This window comes from Anarhichas minor, mitochondrion (genome assembly GCF_050575085.1).
Source record: "Anarhichas minor isolate LAB01 mitochondrion, complete genome".
Lineage (NCBI taxonomy): Eukaryota > Metazoa > Chordata > Actinopteri > Perciformes > Anarhichadidae > Anarhichas > Anarhichas minor.
Window position 1 is genome coordinate 1 of NC_037609.1, and position 16,512 is coordinate 16,512.

A 16,512-nucleotide genomic window follows, 5' to 3' on the forward strand; every position below is an offset into this window, starting at 1 on the left:
GCTAGCGTAGCTTAAGTAAAGCATAACACTGAAGATGTTAAGATGGGCCCTAGAAAGCTCCGCAAGCACAAAGGCTTGGTCCTGACTTTACTATCAACTTTAGCTAAACTTACACATGCAAGTATCCGCACTCCTGTGAGAATGCCCTACAGTTCCCCGCCCGGGAACAAGGAGCTGGTATCAGGCACATCTCTAGTGAGCCCATGACGCCTTGCTTAGCCACACCCTCAAGGGAACTCAGCAGTGATAAACATTAAGCCATAAGTGAAAACTTGACTTAGTTAAAGCTAAGAGGGCCGGTAAAACTCGTGCCAGCCACCGCGGTTATACGAGAGGCCCAAGTTGAAAGACCCCGGCGTAAAGCGTGGTTAAGTTAAAATTTGTACTAAAGCCGAACATCTTCACGGCTGTTATACGCACCCGAAGATAAGAAGTTCAACCACGAAGGTAGCTTTATTTAATCTGAACCCACGAAAGCTACGGCACAAACTGGGATTAGATACCCCACTATGCCTAGCCCTAAACATTGATAGTATACTACACCCACTATCCGCCTGGGAACTACGAGCATTAGCTTAAAACCCAAAGGACTTGGCGGTGCTTTAGATCCACCTAGAGGAGCCTGTTCTAGAACCGATAACCCCCGTTCAACCTCACCTTTCCTTGTTTTCCCCGCCTATATACCGCCGTCGTCAGCTTACCCTGTGAAGGTCTAATAGTAAGCAAAACTGGTATAACCCAAAACGTCAGGTCGAGGTGTAGCGTATGGGAAGGGAAGAAATGGGCTACATTCGCTACTACAGCGAATACGGACGATGCACTGAAACGTCCATCTGAAGGAGGATTTAGCAGTAAGCAGAAAATAGAGTGTTCCGCTGAAATTGGCCCTGAAGCGCGCACACACCGCCCGTCACTCTCCCCAAGCCCACCAACCTAATTAACTAAACCCTAATAATCGCAAAGGGGAGGCAAGTCGTAACATGGTAAGTGTACCGGAAGGTGCACTTGGAAAAATCAGAGCGTAGCTAAGAAAGAAAAGCATCTCCCTTACACCGAGAAGTCATCCGTGCAAGTCGGGTCGCCCTGAAGCTTTATAGCTAGCCCGCTTAAACAACTTCAACAAACCCCTGTTAATAACCCCTAAATACACTAGTATCTCATTAAACAAACCATTTTTCCCCCTTAGTATAGGTGATAGAAACGGGGCCCCCGGCGCAATAGAGAAAGTACCGCAAGGGAATGCTGAAAGAGAAATGAAAGAACTCAGTGAAGCCTAAAAAAGCAGAGATTAAAACTCGTACCTTTTGCATCATGATTTAGCAAGTGTAATCCAAGCAAAGAGTGCTTTAGTTTGATATCCCGAAACTAGGTGAGCTACTCCAAGACAGCCTATTAATAGGGCACACCCGTCTCTGTGGCAAAAGAGTGGGGGGAGCTTTGAGTAGAGGTGATAGACCTACCGAACCTAGTTATAGCTGGTTGTCCAAGAAATGAATAGAAGTTCAGCCTCCCGGCTTCTCTTTTCACCTTAGTTTAACCCCTATCGATGTACTTAAGAAACCAAGAGAGTTAGTCAAAGGGGGTACAGCCCCTTTGAACCAAGACACAACTTTATCAGGAGGATAAAGATCATAATACCTAAAGGAAGATATTTGGGTGGGCCTAAAAGCAGCCATCCCCTTAGAAAGCGTTAAAGCTCAAATATAACACTAAACCCTTCTTATTCTGATCACCAAATCTTATTCCCCTAAACATAATGGACCGCCCCATGCACGCATGGGGGTGACTATGCTAATATGAGTAATAAGAGAGCCTCCGGCTCTCTCCCTGCACACATGTATGTCGGAACGGACATCCCGCCGACCATTAACGGCCCCAAACAAAGAGGGCACTGAATAATAGATTTAACAACAAGAAAAGCATTCAGGAAACAACCGTTAACCCAACACAGGTGTGCCCACAGGGAAAGGCTAAAAGAAAGAGAAGGAACTCGGCAAACACATTAAAGCCTCGCCTGTTTACCAAAAACATCGCCTCTTGCAAACTTAATAAATAAGAGGTCCCGCCTGCCCTGTGACTATTAGTTTAACGGCCGCGGTATTTTGACCGTGCGAAGGTAGCGCAATCACTTGTCTTTTAAATGAAGACCTGTATGAATGGCATAACGAGGGCTTAACTGTCTCCTCTCTCCAGTCAATGAAGTTGATCTTCCCGTGCAGAAGCGGGAATACAAACATAAGACGAGAAGACCCTATGGAGCTTTAGACACCAAGGTAGATCATGTTAATAACCCTGAATAAAGGACTAAACCAGATGGAACCTACCCTAATGTCTTTGGTTGGGGCGACCGCGGGGAATTAAAAAACCCCCACGTGGAATGGGAGCACCCCTCCTACAACTAAGAGCCACAGCTCTAGTAAACAGAAATTCTGACCAATAAGATCCGGCAGTGCCGATCAACGGACCGAGTTACCCTAGGGATAACAGCGCAATCCTCTTTTAGAGCCCATATCGACAAGGGGGTTTACGACCTCGATGTTGGATCAGGACATCCTAATGGTGCAGCCGCTATTAAGGGTTCGTTTGTTCAACGATTAAAGTCCTACGTGATCTGAGTTCAGACCGGAGTAATCCAGGTCAGTTTCTATCTATGCTATGCTCTTTTCTAGTACGAAAGGACCGAAAAGAAGAGGCCCATGCTCAAGGCACGCCTCCCCCCTACCTACTGAAGTCAACTAAAGTGGGCAAAGGGGCATGCCCCCCTGCCTAAGAAAAAGGCATGTTAAGGTGGCAGAGCCCGGTAATTGCAAAAGACCTAAGCCCTTTCTACAGAGGTTCAAGTCCTCTCCCTAACTATGATATCCACAATCATCACTCACATCATTAACCCCCTAACCTTTATTGTACCCGTTCTTCTAGCCGTCGCTTTTCTTACACTTCTAGAGCGGAAAGTACTTGGTTATATGCAGTTGCGAAAAGGTCCAAATATTGTAGGCCCCTACGGGCTCTTACAACCCATCGCAGACGGCCTTAAACTCTTTATTAAAGAGCCCGTTCGTCCCTCTACCGCTTCCCCAATCTTATTCCTATTAGCCCCTATACTTGCCCTCACTCTAGCCCTTACTCTCTGAGCCCCTATACCCCTCCCCTATCCTGTAATTGACCTAAACCTCGGTATCTTATTTATTCTTGCTTTATCTAGCCTAGCGGTTTATTCCATTCTAGGCTCAGGGTGGGCCTCTAATTCAAAGTATGCTCTTATCGGGGCCCTTCGAGCAGTTGCTCAAACTATTTCATATGAAGTAAGCCTAGGCCTTATTCTCCTAAACATTATTATCTTTACGGGAGGCTTTACCTTACAAACTTTTAACATTGCGCAAGAAAGCGTCTGACTAATTCTGCCTGCCTGACCCCTAGCAGCTATATGATATATTTCTACCTTAGCTGAGACCAACCGAGCACCCTTTGACCTCACCGAGGGAGAATCCGAGCTTGTCTCAGGGTTCAACGTGGAGTACGCGGGAGGACCCTTCGCCCTCTTCTTTCTCGCAGAATACGCTAACATCCTACTTATAAATACCCTATCCGCCACACTTTTCCTAGGCGCCTCGCACATCCCCTCCATCCCAGAATTAACCGCTATCAACCTAATGACCAAAGCAGCCCTTCTATCAGTCGTCTTCCTCTGGGTGCGGGCCTCCTACCCCCGGTTCCGGTATGATCAACTCATACATTTAATCTGAAAGAACTTCCTCCCCCTCACACTAGCCCTAGTTATTTGGCATCTTGCCCTCCCTATCGCTCTCGCTGGACTACCTCCACAGGTATAAACATGGGGCTGTGCCTGAAGCAAAGGACCACTTTGATAGAGTGAACAATGAGGGTTAGAGTCCCCCCAGCTCCTTAGAAAGAAGGGGCTCGAACCCTACCTAAAGAGATCAAAACTCTTAGTGCTTCCACTACACCACTTCCTAGTAAAGTCAGCTAATTAAGCTTTTGGGCCCATACCCCAAACATGTTGGTTAAACTCCCTCCTTTGCTAATGAACCCGTACATCTTAGCCACCCTACTCTTTGGTTTAGGCCTGGGGACTACAATCACCTTTGCCAGCTCCCACTGATTACTCGCCTGGATAGGCCTTGAAATAAACACCCTTGCGATTATTCCATTAATAGCACAACATCACCACCCACGAGCAGTTGAAGCCACCACTAAATATTTCCTAACACAAGCCACCGGGGCCGCAATGCTTCTCTTTGCAAGCACTACCAATGCCTGAATGACAGGACAATGGGACATTCAACAAATATCTCACCCCCTTCCAATTACTATTATTACTTTAGCCCTTGCACTAAAAGTCGGCCTAGCCCCAGTCCATGCATGGTTACCCGAGGTCCTTCAAGGACTAGACCTTACTACAGGATTAATCTTATCCACTTGACAAAAGCTAGCACCATTTGCCCTACTTATACAGATTCAGCCCCTAAACTCTACTCTTCTTATCACCCTTGGGCTTGCATCAACCCTTGTAGGAGGCTGAGGCGGACTAAATCAAACCCAACTACGGAAAATTCTAGCTTACTCTTCTATTGCCCACCTCGGCTGGATAGTTCTTGTAATACAATTCTCACCCTCATTAACCCTCCTAACTCTGCTTACCTATTTTCTCATAACATTTTCCACTTTTCTAGTATTTAAATTGAATAATTCAACCACCCTGAATGCCCTCGGCACCTCTTGAGCAAAAGCACCCGCCCTAACCTCTCTCACCCCTCTTATTCTTCTTTCTTTGGGGGGCCTTCCCCCCCTTACCGGATTTATACCAAAATGACTCATTCTACAGGAACTTACCAAGCAAGATCTAGCCCTTACTGCGACACTGGCCGCACTAGCCGCCCTACTAAGTTTGTACTTCTATCTACGCCTTTCCTACGCTATAACACTCACCATATCCCCCAATAGTTCTGCCGGGGTTACCCCGTGGCGCTTTCCGTCCTCGCAACTTACTCTTCCTGTCGCCATCTCAACCACAGCGACCTTGCTACTACTGCCTCTAACCCCCGCCGCAGTGGCACTCCTAACCATCTAAGAGGCTTAGGCTAACACAAGACCAAGGGCCTTCAAAGCCCTAAGCGGGAGTGAAAACCTCCCAGCCCCTGATAAGACTTGCGGGACACTACCCCACATCTCCTGCATGCAAAACAGACACTTTAATTAAGCTAAAGCCTTTCTAGGTCGGCAGGCCTCGATCCTGCAAATTCTTAGTTAACAGNTAAGCGCTCAAACCAGCGGGCATCAACCTACTTTCCCCCGCCTTGTCAGCACTTAGAAGGCGGGGGAAAGCCCTAGCAGGGGTTAGTCTGCCTCTTAAGATTTGCAATCTTATATGTGGTACACCTTAGGGCTTGATAAGAAGAGGACTCGAACCTCTGTCTATGGGTCTACAATCCACCGCTTAACTCAGCCATCCTACCTGTGGCCATCACACGCTGATTTTTCTCGACTAATCACAAAGACATTGGCACCCTTTATCTAGTATTTGGTGCATGAGCCGGAATGGTAGGCACAGCCCTAAGCCTCCTCATTCGAGCGGAGCTAAGCCAACCCGGCGCCCTCTTGGGGGACGACCAAATTTATAATGTGATTGTTACGGCACATGCGTTCGTAATAATTTTCTTTATAGTGATACCAATTATAATTGGAGGTTTCGGAAACTGGCTTGTCCCCCTAATGATTGGGGCCCCAGACATAGCATTTCCCCGGATAAACAACATGAGCTTTTGACTTCTCCCCCCATCTTTTCTCCTTCTCCTTGCCTCTTCCGGGGTAGAGGCTGGGGCTGGGACAGGGTGAACAGTTTATCCCCCTCTCTCGGGTAACTTAGCCCATGCAGGAGCCTCTGTTGATTTAACAATCTTTTCCCTTCACTTAGCAGGAATTTCTTCAATCCTTGGGGCAATTAATTTCATTACAACCATTATTAACATGAAACCCCCTGCGATTTCTCAGTACCAAACACCCCTCTTCGTTTGATCAGTGCTTATTACGGCCGTCCTGCTTCTCCTTTCTCTCCCCGTACTTGCAGCTGGTATTACTATACTCCTAACAGACCGTAACCTTAACACCACCTTCTTCGACCCCGCCGGAGGGGGGGACCCAATCCTTTATCAACACTTGTTTTGATTCTTTGGCCATCCTGAAGTATATATTCTTATTCTCCCCGGCTTCGGAATAATTTCACACATTGTTGCCTATTATTCTGGTAAGAAAGAACCTTTCGGGTACATGGGTATGGTATGAGCAATGATGGCCATCGGCCTTCTAGGATTCATCGTATGGGCCCACCACATGTTCACGGTAGGAATGGATGTAGACACACGCGCTTACTTTACCTCTGCCACCATAATTATCGCAATCCCCACAGGCGTAAAAGTCTTTAGCTGACTTGCCACCCTCCACGGAGGCTCCATCAAATGAGAGACCCCCCTTCTCTGGGCACTCGGGTTCATTTTTCTTTTTACGGTAGGGGGCCTAACAGGAATTATTCTTGCCAACTCCTCCCTCGATATTGTCCTCCATGACACTTATTACGTGGTTGCCCATTTCCACTACGTTCTGTCCATGGGTGCTGTATTTGCTATTGTCGCCGGCTTCGTACACTGATTCCCGTTATTTTCAGGCTACACCCTTCATAGCACTTGAACAAAAATCCACTTCGGTGTAATATTTGCAGGCGTTAATTTAACCTTTTTCCCCCAACACTTCCTAGGTCTTGCTGGCATACCTCGACGGTACTCAGATTACCCAGATGCCTATACCCTATGAAACACGGTCTCCTCCGTCGGATCTCTGATCTCTTTGGTAGCAGTAATTATATTCCTGTTTATTATCTGAGAGGCATTTGCTGCTAAACGAGAAGTTCTAGCAGTAGAGCTTACAACAACGAATGTGGAGTGACTACACGGCTGCCCTCCCCCCTATCACACTTTCGAAGAGCCTGCATTTGTTCAAGTTCAATCAAACTAACGAGAAAGGGAGGAGTCGAACCCCCATGGGCTGGTTTCAAGCCAGCCACATAACCGCTCTGTCACTTTCTTTATAAGACACTAGTAAAAAGCATATTACACCGCCTTGTCGAGGCAGAGTTGTGGGTTAAATTCCCGCGTGTCTTGCCCCCCCCCATGGCCCATCCCTCACAGCTAGGATTTCAAGATGCAGCTTCACCTGTAATAGAAGAACTTCTTCATTTTCATGACCACGCCTTAATAATCGTTTTCTTAATTAGCACTTTGGTGCTTTACATTATTGTGGCCATAGTCTCCACCAAATTGACAAACAAGTACATTTTAGACTCTCAAGAAATTGAAATTATCTGAACTGTCCTCCCAGCAATTATTCTCATCCTCATTGCCCTACCCTCTCTACGCATTCTTTACCTTATAGATGAAATCAACAACCCCCTTCTCACAATTAAAGCCGTAGGCCATCAGTGGTACTGAAGCTATGAATACACAGACTATGAAGACCTTGGGTTCGACGCATATATAATTCCCACACAAGATTTAACCCCCGGTCAATTCCGGCTCCTAGAAGCAGACCATCGAATGGTAATTCCAGTGGAATCCCCAATCCGAGTTTTAGTTTCCGCTGATGATGTCCTTCACTCGTGAGCAGTTCCAGCCCTGGGTATTAAAATAGACGCAGTCCCGGGCCGACTAAACCAAACAGCCTTTATTGCATCTCGGCCGGGGGTTTTTTACGGTCAGTGCTCCGAGATTTGTGGAGCAAATCACAGCTTTATGCCCATTGTAGTTGAGGCAGTCCCTCTAGAACACTTTGAAAACTGGTCCTCCCGAATACTTGAAGACGCCTCGCTAAGAAGCTAAATAGGGTCTAGCGTTAGCCTTTTAAGCTAAAGATTGGTGACTCCCAACCACCCCTAGCGACATGCCTCAACTCAACCCCGCGCCTTGATTTGCAATCCTAATCTTCTCATGATTAATTTTTTTAACCGTCATTCCCCCTAAAGTATTAGCTCACACTTTCCCCAACGAGCCAACACTCCACAGCACTGAGAAACCTAAAACAGACCCTTGAACCTGACCATGACACTAAGCTTCTTTGACCAGTTTATGAGCCCCACATATCTAGGGATTCCTTTAATAGCCCTAGCTCTTACCCTTCCTTGGATCTTATACCCCACACCCACCACCCGGTGATTAAATAACCGCTTTCTTGCCCTTCAAGGCTGATTTATTAATCGCTTTACACAACAGCTTCTTCTACCCCTAAGCCTCGGAGGACACAAGTGGGCTGCTCTTTTAACCTCACTAATAGTTTTCTTAATTACTCTAAATATACTAGGCCTTCTTCCATATACCTTTACCCCAACCACCCAACTTTCCCTTAATCTAGGCCTCGCAACCCCCCTCTGACTTGCAACCGTAATTATTGGAATGCGAAACCAACCAACCCATGCTCTCGGGCACCTTCTACCAGAAGGCACCCCCGGCCCCCTAATTCCGGTCCTCATTATCATCGAAACAATTAGCCTTTTCATCCGCCCTCTTGCCCTAGGGGTTCGGCTAACAGCAAATTTAACTGCCGGCCATCTTCTTATTCAACTAATTGCAACAGCCGCCTTTGTTCTTATACCTCTAATACCTACCGTAGCGCTTCTGACATCTGTAGTACTTGTTCTTCTAACCCTTTTAGAAATCGCCGTAGCTATAATTCAGGCCTACGTATTTGTTCTTCTATTAACTCTTTATCTACAAGAGAACGTTTAATGGCCCATCAAGCACACCCCTACCATATAGTTGACCCCAGCCCCTGACCTTTAACAGGTGCAGTTGCTGCCCTATTAATAACATCCGGTCTCGCAACCTGGTTCCACTTCCAGTCCACGACCCTAATAACCCTTGGAACAGCCCTCCTCCTTCTCACAATATACCAGTGATGACGAGACATTGTGCGGGAAGGTACCTTCCAAGGACACCACACACCCCCCGTTCAGAAGGGGCTCCGCTACGGTATGATTCTTTTCATTACTTCAGAAGTTTTCTTTTTCCTCGGGTTCTTCTGGGCTTTTTACCACGCAAGTCTTGCCCCTACCCCAGAACTAGGCGGGTGCTGACCACCTACAGGCATCACTACACTTGACCCATTTGAAGTGCCTCTGCTTAACACAGCAGTCCTGCTTGCCTCAGGGGTCACAGTTACCTGGGCCCACCATAGCATTATAGAGGGGGCACGAAAGCAAGCCATTCAATCCCTCACACTTACCATTCTTCTAGGATTTTACTTCACCTTCCTCCAGGCCATAGAATACTATGAAGCCCCATTTACGATTGCAGACGGCGTATACGGCTCTACCTTCTTTGTGGCCACCGGCTTCCATGGTCTACATGTTATTATTGGCTCTTCATTCCTGGCCGTTTGCTTGCTCCGTCAAATTCGCTACCATTTTACATCAGAGCATCACTTCGGGTTTGAAGCCGCCGCCTGATATTGACACTTTGTAGACGTTGTCTGACTATTCCTATACATCTCCATCTACTGATGAGGATCCTAATCTTTCTAGTACTAAGTTAGTATAAGTGACTTCCAATCACCCGGTCTTGGTTAAAGTCCAAGGAAAGATAATGAACCTAATCACAACTGTAATTACTATTACCGCAGCTCTCTCGATTATTTTGGCCCTTGTATCCTTCTGACTTCCCCAGATGACCCCCGACCACGAAAAGCTTTCACCCTATGAATGCGGTTTTGACCCGCTCGGGTCGGCCCGCCTCCCCTTTTCATTACGATTTTTCCTAGTCGCAATCCTATTCTTACTGTTTGACTTAGAAATTGCACTACTGCTCCCGCTACCCTGAGGAGATCAACTAGCGTCCCCGTTATTAACATTCCTCTGGGCCGCAGCCGTACTAGCTCTTCTCACTTTAGGCCTAATTTACGAATGACTCCAGGGGGGCCTAGAATGAGCTGAATAGGCAATTAGTTTAAGAAAAACCTTTGATTTCGGCTCAAAAACTTGTGGTTAAAGTCCATAATTACCTAATGACCCCCGTTCACTTTGCCTTCTCATCGGCTTTCATGCTAGGATTAACCGGCCTGGCCTTTCATCGTACCCACCTACTCTCTGCCCTTCTCTGCTTAGAGGGCATAATACTTTCTTTATTTATTGCTCTTTCCCTGTGGACCTTGCAACTAGGGTCTACAAGCTTCTCCGCAGCCCCTATACTCTTGCTAGCATTTTCGGCCTGTGAAGCAAGTGCGGGCCTCGCCCTGCTGGTAGCCACCGCACGAACCCACGGCACAGATCACCTTCAAAGCCTAAACCTCCTACAATGTTAAAAATCTTAATCCCGACCCTTATACTAGTCCCCACCGCCTGAGTAGTTAAACCAAAGTGATTGTGACCCACAACTCTCACTCAAAGTCTTATTATTGCCCTACTTAGCCTCTCTTGACTAACTAACATGTCAGAGACTGGTTGATCCAACCTCAATGGTTACATAGCAACAGACCTCCTGTCCACACCTCTTCTGGTACTTACTTGCTGACTACTCCCCCTTATAATTATGGCAAGTCAGAGCCACACCGCACTTGAACCTATTAACCGTCAACGCACCTACATTACCCTGCTAACATCCCTTCAGATCTTTCTTATTTTAGCCTTCGGAGCTACCGAAATTATTATATTTTACATCATATTTGAAGCTACTCTTATCCCCACATTAATTATTATTACCCGCTGAGGTAATCAAACCGAACGACTAAACGCAGGTATCTATTTCCTCTTTTATACACTAGCAGGGTCTCTTCCACTCTTAGTTGCCCTCCTACTACTCCAAAACAGCGCAGGTACCCTATCACTACTTACCCTACAGTACTCAGACCCTGTTCAACTCACATCCTATGCAGATAAACTATGATGAGCCGGTTGTCTTATTGCATTTTTAGTAAAAATACCCCTGTACGGGGTACATCTTTGATTGCCTAAAGCACACGTTGAGGCCCCAGTTGCCGGCTCAATGGTCCTTGCTGCAGTACTTCTAAAACTGGGGGGTTACGGAATAATACGGATAGTTGTTATATTAGACCCATTAACCCAGGAGCTAAGTTACCCATTTATCGTTTTTGCCCTTTGAGGTGTAATTATGACTGGCTCAATCTGCCTACGTCAGACAGATTTGAAGTCGCTCATCGCCTACTCCTCCGTAAGCCATATAGGTCTGGTTGTTGGAGGAATTCTTATTCAAACCCCCTGAGGATTCTCTGGGGCCCTAACCCTCATGATTGCCCACGGCCTCGCATCCTCTGCTCTCTTCTGCCTTGCTAACACAAACTATGAACGAACACATAGCCGAACCATACTCTTAGCTCGAGGACTACAAATGGTTCTACCACTAATAACAACCTGATGATTTGTTGCAAGTCTTGCTAACTTGGCCCTTCCCCCCCTACCTAATCTAATGGGGGAGATTATGATTATTACCTCCATATTTAACTGATCCTGGTGAACTCTAGTATTAACCGGGGCAGGTACCCTTATTACCGCAAGCTACTCCCTCTATATGTTTCTTATAACCCAACGAGGCCCCCTTCCCGCACACATTATTGCCCTAGACCCCTCCCACACCCGTGAACATCTTCTTATGGCCCTTCACCTCATCCCGTTACTTATGCTTGTTATGAAGCCAGAACTAATCTGAGGGTGAGCCTCATGTAGATATAGTTTAACAAAAATATTAGATTGTGATTCTAAAGACAGGGGTTAAACCCCCCTTATCCACCGAGAGAGGCTCGCCAGCAACGAAGACTGCTAATCTCCGCGACCTTGGTTGAACCCCAGGGCTCACTCGGCCCGCTTCCAAAGGATAACAGCTCATCCGCTGGTCTTAGGAACCAGAAACTCTTGGTGCAAATCCAAGTGGTAGCTATGCACCCTACTTCACTTATAATAACCTCCAGCCTAATTATTATTTTTGCACTATTAGCCTACCCCGTACTCTCGACCCTTTCCCCCCGGACCCATGCCCCCACCTGGGCTGTTTCTCACGTTAAAACAGCAGTAAAGCTGTCTTTCTTCGTCAGCCTTCTCCCCTTGTTTCTGTTCTTTAATGAAGGCACAGAGACTATTATTACCTCATGAAGTTGAATAAACACAACCTGCTTTGATGTTAACATTAGCCTTAAATTTGACCATTACTCCATCATCTTTATCCCCATTGCCCTTTATGTGACATGATCAATCCTAGAATTTGCATCATGGTATATACATGCGGACCCCAACATGAACCGCTTCTTCAAGTATCTTCTAGTTTTTCTCATCGCCATAGTCATTCTAGTAACAGCCAATAATATATTTCAACTATTTATTGGGTGGGAGGGAGTTGGCATTATATCCTTTCTTCTTATTGGATGATGGTACGGACGAGCTGATGCTAACACCGCCGCTCTTCAAGCCGTCGTCTACAACCGTGTAGGAGATATCGGCCTAATTTTTGCTATAGCATGAATAGCCATAAACCTAAACTCATGGGAGATACAACAGATCTTTGCAGCCTCTAAAGACTTCGACCTCACCTTCCCTCTCTTAGGATTAATTCTTGCCGCCACCGGCAAGTCCGCCCAGTTCGGGCTCCATCCATGGCTTCCCTCGGCCATGGAGGGTCCTACGCCGGTCTCTGCCCTACTACACTCCAGCACTATGGTCGTTGCTGGTATTTTTTTACTTGTGCGAATAAGCCCCTTACTAGAAGGAAATCAAACTGCCCTAACCGCCTGCCTCTGCTTGGGAGCCCTAACCACCCTATTTACAGCCACCTGTGCTTTAACTCAAAATGACATTAAGAAAATTGTTGCCTTCTCAACATCAAGCCAGCTAGGCCTTATGATAGTAACTATCGGACTAAATCAACCCCAGCTCGCTTTCCTACACATTTGTACACACGCCTTTTTCAAGGCAATACTTTTCCTCTGCTCCGGCTCAGTAATCCACAGCTTGAATGACGAGCAAGACATCCGCAAAATAGGGGGGATACACCACCTTACCCCTCTTACCTCCTCTTGTCTTACGATCGGGAGCCTTGCCCTCACGGGCACCCCATTTCTCGCGGGGTTCTTCTCAAAAGACGCAATCATTGAAGCCCTAAACACATCACACCTAAACGCCTGAGCCCTTGTTCTTACCCTCCTAGCCACCTCCTTTACAGCAATCTATAGCCTACGAGTGGTCTTTTTTGTATCTATAGGCCATCCCCGATTTAATTCTCTCTCCCCTATCAATGAAAACAATCCAGCAGTTATCAACCCCATTAAACGACTTGCATGAGGAAGCATCGTTGCTGGCCTTTTAATTACCTCAAGCATTATCCCACTAAAAACCCCTGTTATGACTATACCTCCCCTACTTAAACTAGCCGCCCTTTTAGTCACAGTCATCGGCCTCCTTCTTGCCCTAGAACTAGCCTCCCTAACAAACAAGCAGTACCAAAAAACACCAAATTTACCACTCCACCACTTCTCCAACATGCTTGGGTTCTTCCCCCCCATTATTCATCGATTTACCCCCAAACTCAACCTTGTTTTAGGACAAACCATTGCCAGCCAAATGCTTGACCAGTCTTGAATTGAAAAAGTTGGCCCCAAAGCTGTAGCCTCCTCTAATATTCCCTTGGTAACCACCACCAGTAATACGCAACAGGGGTTAATTAAAACCTACTTGACCCTCTTCCTTCTTTCCCTAACCCTTGCCCTTCTAGCAGTTACGTATTAAACCGCCCGAAGTGTTCCTCGACTTAACCCTCGCGTTAACTCTAGAACAACAAACAACGTAAGCAACAACACCCAAGCACTAATTACTAGTATCCCTCCCCCCAACGAGTATATTATGGCCACCCCTCCGATATCTCCACGAAATATGGAAAACTCCCCAAGCTCGTCGGCCGGCACCCAAGATGACTCATACCACCCACCTCACACCGCACTAGAAACTAAACACACCCCAAATATATACAGGACTATGTATGCTACAACAGGACGACTCCCCAGCCCCTCTGGGAAAGGCTCGGCAGCCAAAGCTGCTGAGTATGCAAATACAACTAGCATCCCCCCTAAATAGATTAAAAATAAAACTAATGATAAAAAAGGACCCCCGTGGCCAACTAAAACACCGCATCCCATACCCGCTACAACAACCAACCCTAAAGCAGCAAAATACGGGGAAGGATTAGAAGCAACAGCTACTAAACCTAATACTAATCCCAATAAGAACAAAGACATAATGTAGGTCATAATTCCTGCCAGGGTTTTAACCAGGACTAATGGCTTGAAAAACCACCGTTGTTATTCAACTACAAAAACCTCTAATGGCAAGCCTACGAAAAACCCATCCGCTACTAAAAATCGCAAATAACGCACTAGTTGACCTACCCGCCCCCTCCAATATCTCAGTATGATGAAACTTTGGTTCCCTACTCGGCCTTTGCTTAATCATTCAAATCCTCACAGGACTCTTCCTCGCTATACATTATACCTCCGACATTGCAACTGCCTTCTCCTCTGTAGGCCATATTTGTCGAGACGTTAACTACGGCTGACTTATCCGAAATCTACATGCTAACGGCGCATCTTTCTTTTTCATCTGCATCTACATGCACGTCGGCCGGGGATTATACTACGGCTCCTACCTCTACAAGGAGACATGAAACGTAGGTGTTGTTTTACTTCTTCTTGTAATAATCACTGCCTTCGTAGGATATGTCCTACCCTGAGGGCAAATATCCTTTTGAGGGGCAACCGTCATCACCAATCTTCTCTCTGCAGTACCATACATCGGGAATTCTCTTGTCCAATGAATCTGAGGAGGCTTCTCAGTAGACAACACTACGCTAACCCGATTTTTTGCCTTTCACTTTCTTTTTCCGTTTGTTATTGCAGGTGCTACTCTTGTCCATCTTCTGTTCCTACACCAGACAGGCTCAACCAACCCCCTTGGCTTGAACTCAGATGCTGACAAAATCTCGTTCCACCCCTATTTTTCGTATAAGGATCTCCTTGGCTTTGCAGCCTTAGTTATTGGTCTCACAGCCCTTGCACTATTTTCTCCTAACCTCTTAGGAGACCCTGACAACTTCACCCCAGCCAACCCGCTAGTCACCCCACCCCACATCAAGCCTGAGTGATATTTTCTGTTTGCCTACGCGATCCTGCGGTCCATCCCAAACAAACTGGGGGGTGTACTAGCCCTTCTAGCCTCTATCCTTGTCCTATTAGTTGTNCCCATCCTTCACACTTCTAAGCAACNGGGGCTGACCTTCCGCCCAGTCACNCAGTTTCTGTTTTGAACTCTCATCGCAGACGTTGCTATCCTCACATGAATTGGCGGTATACCCGTAGAACACCCATATATTATTATTGGCCAAGTTGCATCCGTCTTGTATTTCTCCCTTTTCCTGGTCCTCTCACCACTAGCCGGATGNGCGGAAAATAAGGCTCTCGGGTGATCGTGCACTAGTAGCTCAGCGTAAGAGCGCCGGTCTTGTAAACCGGATGTCGGAGGTTAAAATCCCCCCTACTGCTCAAAGAAAGGAGATTTTAACTCCCACCCCTAACTCCCAAAGCTAGGATTCTAAACTAAACTATTCTTTGCGCGTATGTAACTATATCATGTATGTACTTAGTGCATATATGTATAATCACCACACATTTATTTTAACCATTTCAATGGTATTCAAGGACATATATATGTATAATCAACATATATAGTAGTACAACCCTCATATATCATCATAATACCAAGATTTATATAAAGCAAATAGTTATGTAGGTAACATTAATACGAATTCAAGGATAGGCGAGATTTAAGACCGAACACAATTTATCCATAGGTTAAGATATACGTTTCTCCACATCTCATCATATCGCAGTATGCGATGTAGTAAGAACCGACCATCAGTTGATTTCTTAATGCTAACGGTTATTGAAGGTGAGGGACAAGTATTTGAAGAGTTTCATACAGTGCACTATTCCTGACATTTGGCTCCTACTTCAGGTACATTGATTGATGTTATCCCCCATACTTTCATCGACGCTTACATACGTGAATGGTGGAGTACATAAGCGAGATAACCCAGCATGCCGAGCGTTCACTCCACAGGGGCAGTTGGTTCTCTTTTTTTCTTTTCCTTTCAATTGACATAACAGAGCGCACACGGTATAAACTAACAAGCGTGAGCATTTAACGAATGAAACACGTAAATAGTATGAGTGTTGAAAAGACTTTACATAAGAATTGCATATTATAATCTCAAGAGCATAAGTAGTGCTTGTTCACTCGAATGATATCTAATATGACCCCCGGTTTCTGCGCGTAAAACCCCCCTACCCCCCTAAACTCGAGAGATCACTAAGACTCCTGAAAACCCCCGGAAACAGGAAAACCTCTAGTAGTTTATTTTGGGCCTAAAATGCGCTTATTTACACTATTAAAACAATTCATGT

At 46.1% G+C, this 16,512-nt stretch overlaps 13 protein-coding genes and 24 non-coding genes across 37 annotated transcripts, besides 2 other annotated features; 28 read left to right on the plus strand and 9 right to left on the minus strand. All coding sequences in view use genetic code 2, as the record gives it.

Annotated features, from left to right (window-relative positions):
• Positions 1 to 68, plus strand: DL786_mgt01. The gene has a single exon. It is a non-coding gene; the product is annotated as a tRNA-Phe (tRNA).
• DL786_mgr02 lies at positions 69 to 1,015 on the plus strand. The gene has a single exon. It is a non-coding gene; the product is annotated as a 12S ribosomal RNA (ribosomal RNA).
• Positions 1,016 to 1,087, plus strand: DL786_mgt02. Its single transcript has one exon. It is a non-coding gene; the product is annotated as a tRNA-Val (tRNA).
• DL786_mgr01 lies at positions 1,088 to 2,781 on the plus strand. The gene has a single exon. It is a non-coding gene; the product is annotated as a 16S ribosomal RNA (ribosomal RNA).
• DL786_mgt03 lies at positions 2,782 to 2,855 on the plus strand. Its single transcript has one exon. It is a non-coding gene; the product is annotated as a tRNA-Leu (tRNA).
• Positions 2,856 to 3,830, plus strand: ND1 (NADH dehydrogenase subunit 1). The gene has a single exon. The coding sequence runs from the start codon at positions 2,856 to 2,858 to the stop codon at positions 3,828 to 3,830; it is 975 nt and encodes a 324-aa protein (YP_009480483.1).
• Positions 3,831 to 3,834: 4 nt separating this feature from the next.
• DL786_mgt04 lies at positions 3,835 to 3,904 on the plus strand. Its single transcript has one exon. It is a non-coding gene; the product is annotated as a tRNA-Ile (tRNA).
• Positions 3,904 to 3,974, minus strand: DL786_mgt05. Its single transcript has one exon. It is a non-coding gene; the product is annotated as a tRNA-Gln (tRNA).
• DL786_mgt06 lies at positions 3,974 to 4,042 on the plus strand. The gene has a single exon. It is a non-coding gene; the product is annotated as a tRNA-Met (tRNA).
• Positions 4,043 to 5,088, plus strand: ND2 (NADH dehydrogenase subunit 2). Its single transcript has one exon. A coding segment is annotated over exon 1 (1,046 nt).
• On the plus strand, positions 5,089 to 5,159 carry DL786_mgt07. The gene has a single exon. It is a non-coding gene; the product is annotated as a tRNA-Trp (tRNA).
• A 1-nt stretch (position 5,160) lies between these two features.
• DL786_mgt08 lies at positions 5,161 to 5,229 on the minus strand. The gene has a single exon. It is a non-coding gene; the product is annotated as a tRNA-Ala (tRNA).
• A 1-nt stretch (position 5,230) lies between these two features.
• On the minus strand, positions 5,231 to 5,303 carry DL786_mgt09. The gene has a single exon. It is a non-coding gene; the product is annotated as a tRNA-Asn (tRNA).
• Positions 5,304 to 5,340: an origin of replication.
• Positions 5,341 to 5,406, minus strand: DL786_mgt10. Its single transcript has one exon. It is a non-coding gene; the product is annotated as a tRNA-Cys (tRNA).
• On the minus strand, positions 5,407 to 5,474 carry DL786_mgt11. Its single transcript has one exon. It is a non-coding gene; the product is annotated as a tRNA-Tyr (tRNA).
• A 1-nt stretch (position 5,475) lies between these two features.
• COX1 (cytochrome c oxidase subunit I) lies at positions 5,476 to 7,026 on the plus strand. Its single transcript has one exon. The coding sequence runs from the start codon at positions 5,476 to 5,478 to the stop codon at positions 7,024 to 7,026; it is 1,551 nt and encodes a 516-aa protein (YP_009480485.1).
• On the minus strand, positions 7,027 to 7,097 carry DL786_mgt12. Its single transcript has one exon. It is a non-coding gene; the product is annotated as a tRNA-Ser (tRNA).
• Positions 7,098 to 7,100: 3 nt separating this feature from the next.
• On the plus strand, positions 7,101 to 7,172 carry DL786_mgt13. Its single transcript has one exon. It is a non-coding gene; the product is annotated as a tRNA-Asp (tRNA).
• Positions 7,173 to 7,181: 9 nt separating this feature from the next.
• COX2 (cytochrome c oxidase subunit II) lies at positions 7,182 to 7,872 on the plus strand. Its single transcript has one exon. A coding segment is annotated over exon 1 (691 nt).
• DL786_mgt14 lies at positions 7,873 to 7,946 on the plus strand. The gene has a single exon. It is a non-coding gene; the product is annotated as a tRNA-Lys (tRNA).
• Position 7,947: 1 nt separating this feature from the next.
• Positions 7,948 to 8,115, plus strand: ATP8 (ATP synthase F0 subunit 8). Its single transcript has one exon. It carries the CDS (start codon positions 7,948 to 7,950, stop codon positions 8,113 to 8,115), a length of 168 nt encoding a protein of 55 aa, YP_009480487.1.
• On the plus strand, positions 8,106 to 8,789 carry ATP6 (ATP synthase F0 subunit 6). The gene has a single exon. The coding sequence runs from the start codon at positions 8,106 to 8,108 to the stop codon at positions 8,787 to 8,789; it is 684 nt and encodes a 227-aa protein (YP_009480488.1).
• Positions 8,789 to 9,573, plus strand: COX3 (cytochrome c oxidase subunit III). Its single transcript has one exon. A coding segment is annotated over exon 1 (785 nt).
• On the plus strand, positions 9,574 to 9,644 carry DL786_mgt15. The gene has a single exon. It is a non-coding gene; the product is annotated as a tRNA-Gly (tRNA).
• Positions 9,645 to 9,993, plus strand: ND3 (NADH dehydrogenase subunit 3). The gene has a single exon. A coding segment is annotated over exon 1 (349 nt).
• Positions 9,994 to 10,062, plus strand: DL786_mgt16. The gene has a single exon. It is a non-coding gene; the product is annotated as a tRNA-Arg (tRNA).
• ND4L (NADH dehydrogenase subunit 4L) lies at positions 10,063 to 10,359 on the plus strand. Its single transcript has one exon. It carries the CDS (start codon positions 10,063 to 10,065, stop codon positions 10,357 to 10,359), a length of 297 nt encoding a protein of 98 aa, YP_009480491.1.
• ND4 (NADH dehydrogenase subunit 4) lies at positions 10,353 to 11,733 on the plus strand. Its single transcript has one exon. A coding segment is annotated over exon 1 (1,381 nt).
• Positions 11,734 to 11,802, plus strand: DL786_mgt17. Its single transcript has one exon. It is a non-coding gene; the product is annotated as a tRNA-His (tRNA).
• On the plus strand, positions 11,803 to 11,870 carry DL786_mgt18. The gene has a single exon. It is a non-coding gene; the product is annotated as a tRNA-Ser (tRNA).
• Positions 11,871 to 11,874: 4 nt separating this feature from the next.
• Positions 11,875 to 11,947, plus strand: DL786_mgt19. The gene has a single exon. It is a non-coding gene; the product is annotated as a tRNA-Leu (tRNA).
• On the plus strand, positions 11,948 to 13,786 carry ND5 (NADH dehydrogenase subunit 5). The gene has a single exon. It carries the CDS (start codon positions 11,948 to 11,950, stop codon positions 13,784 to 13,786), a length of 1,839 nt encoding a protein of 612 aa, YP_009480493.1.
• Positions 13,783 to 14,304, minus strand: ND6 (NADH dehydrogenase subunit 6). Its single transcript has one exon. It carries the CDS (start codon positions 14,302 to 14,304, stop codon positions 13,783 to 13,785), a length of 522 nt encoding a protein of 173 aa, YP_009480494.1.
• On the minus strand, positions 14,305 to 14,373 carry DL786_mgt20. Its single transcript has one exon. It is a non-coding gene; the product is annotated as a tRNA-Glu (tRNA).
• A 5-nt stretch (positions 14,374 to 14,378) lies between these two features.
• Positions 14,379 to 15,519, plus strand: CYTB (cytochrome b). Its single transcript has one exon. A coding segment is annotated over exon 1 (1,141 nt).
• A 72-nt stretch (positions 15,520 to 15,591) lies between these two features.
• On the plus strand, positions 15,592 to 15,656 carry DL786_mgt22. The gene has a single exon. It is a non-coding gene; the product is annotated as a tRNA-Thr (tRNA).
• DL786_mgt21 lies at positions 15,592 to 15,656 on the minus strand. The gene has a single exon. It is a non-coding gene; the product is annotated as a tRNA-Pro (tRNA).
• Positions 15,657 to 15,683: 27 nt separating this feature from the next.
• Positions 15,684 to 16,512: a sequence feature (control region).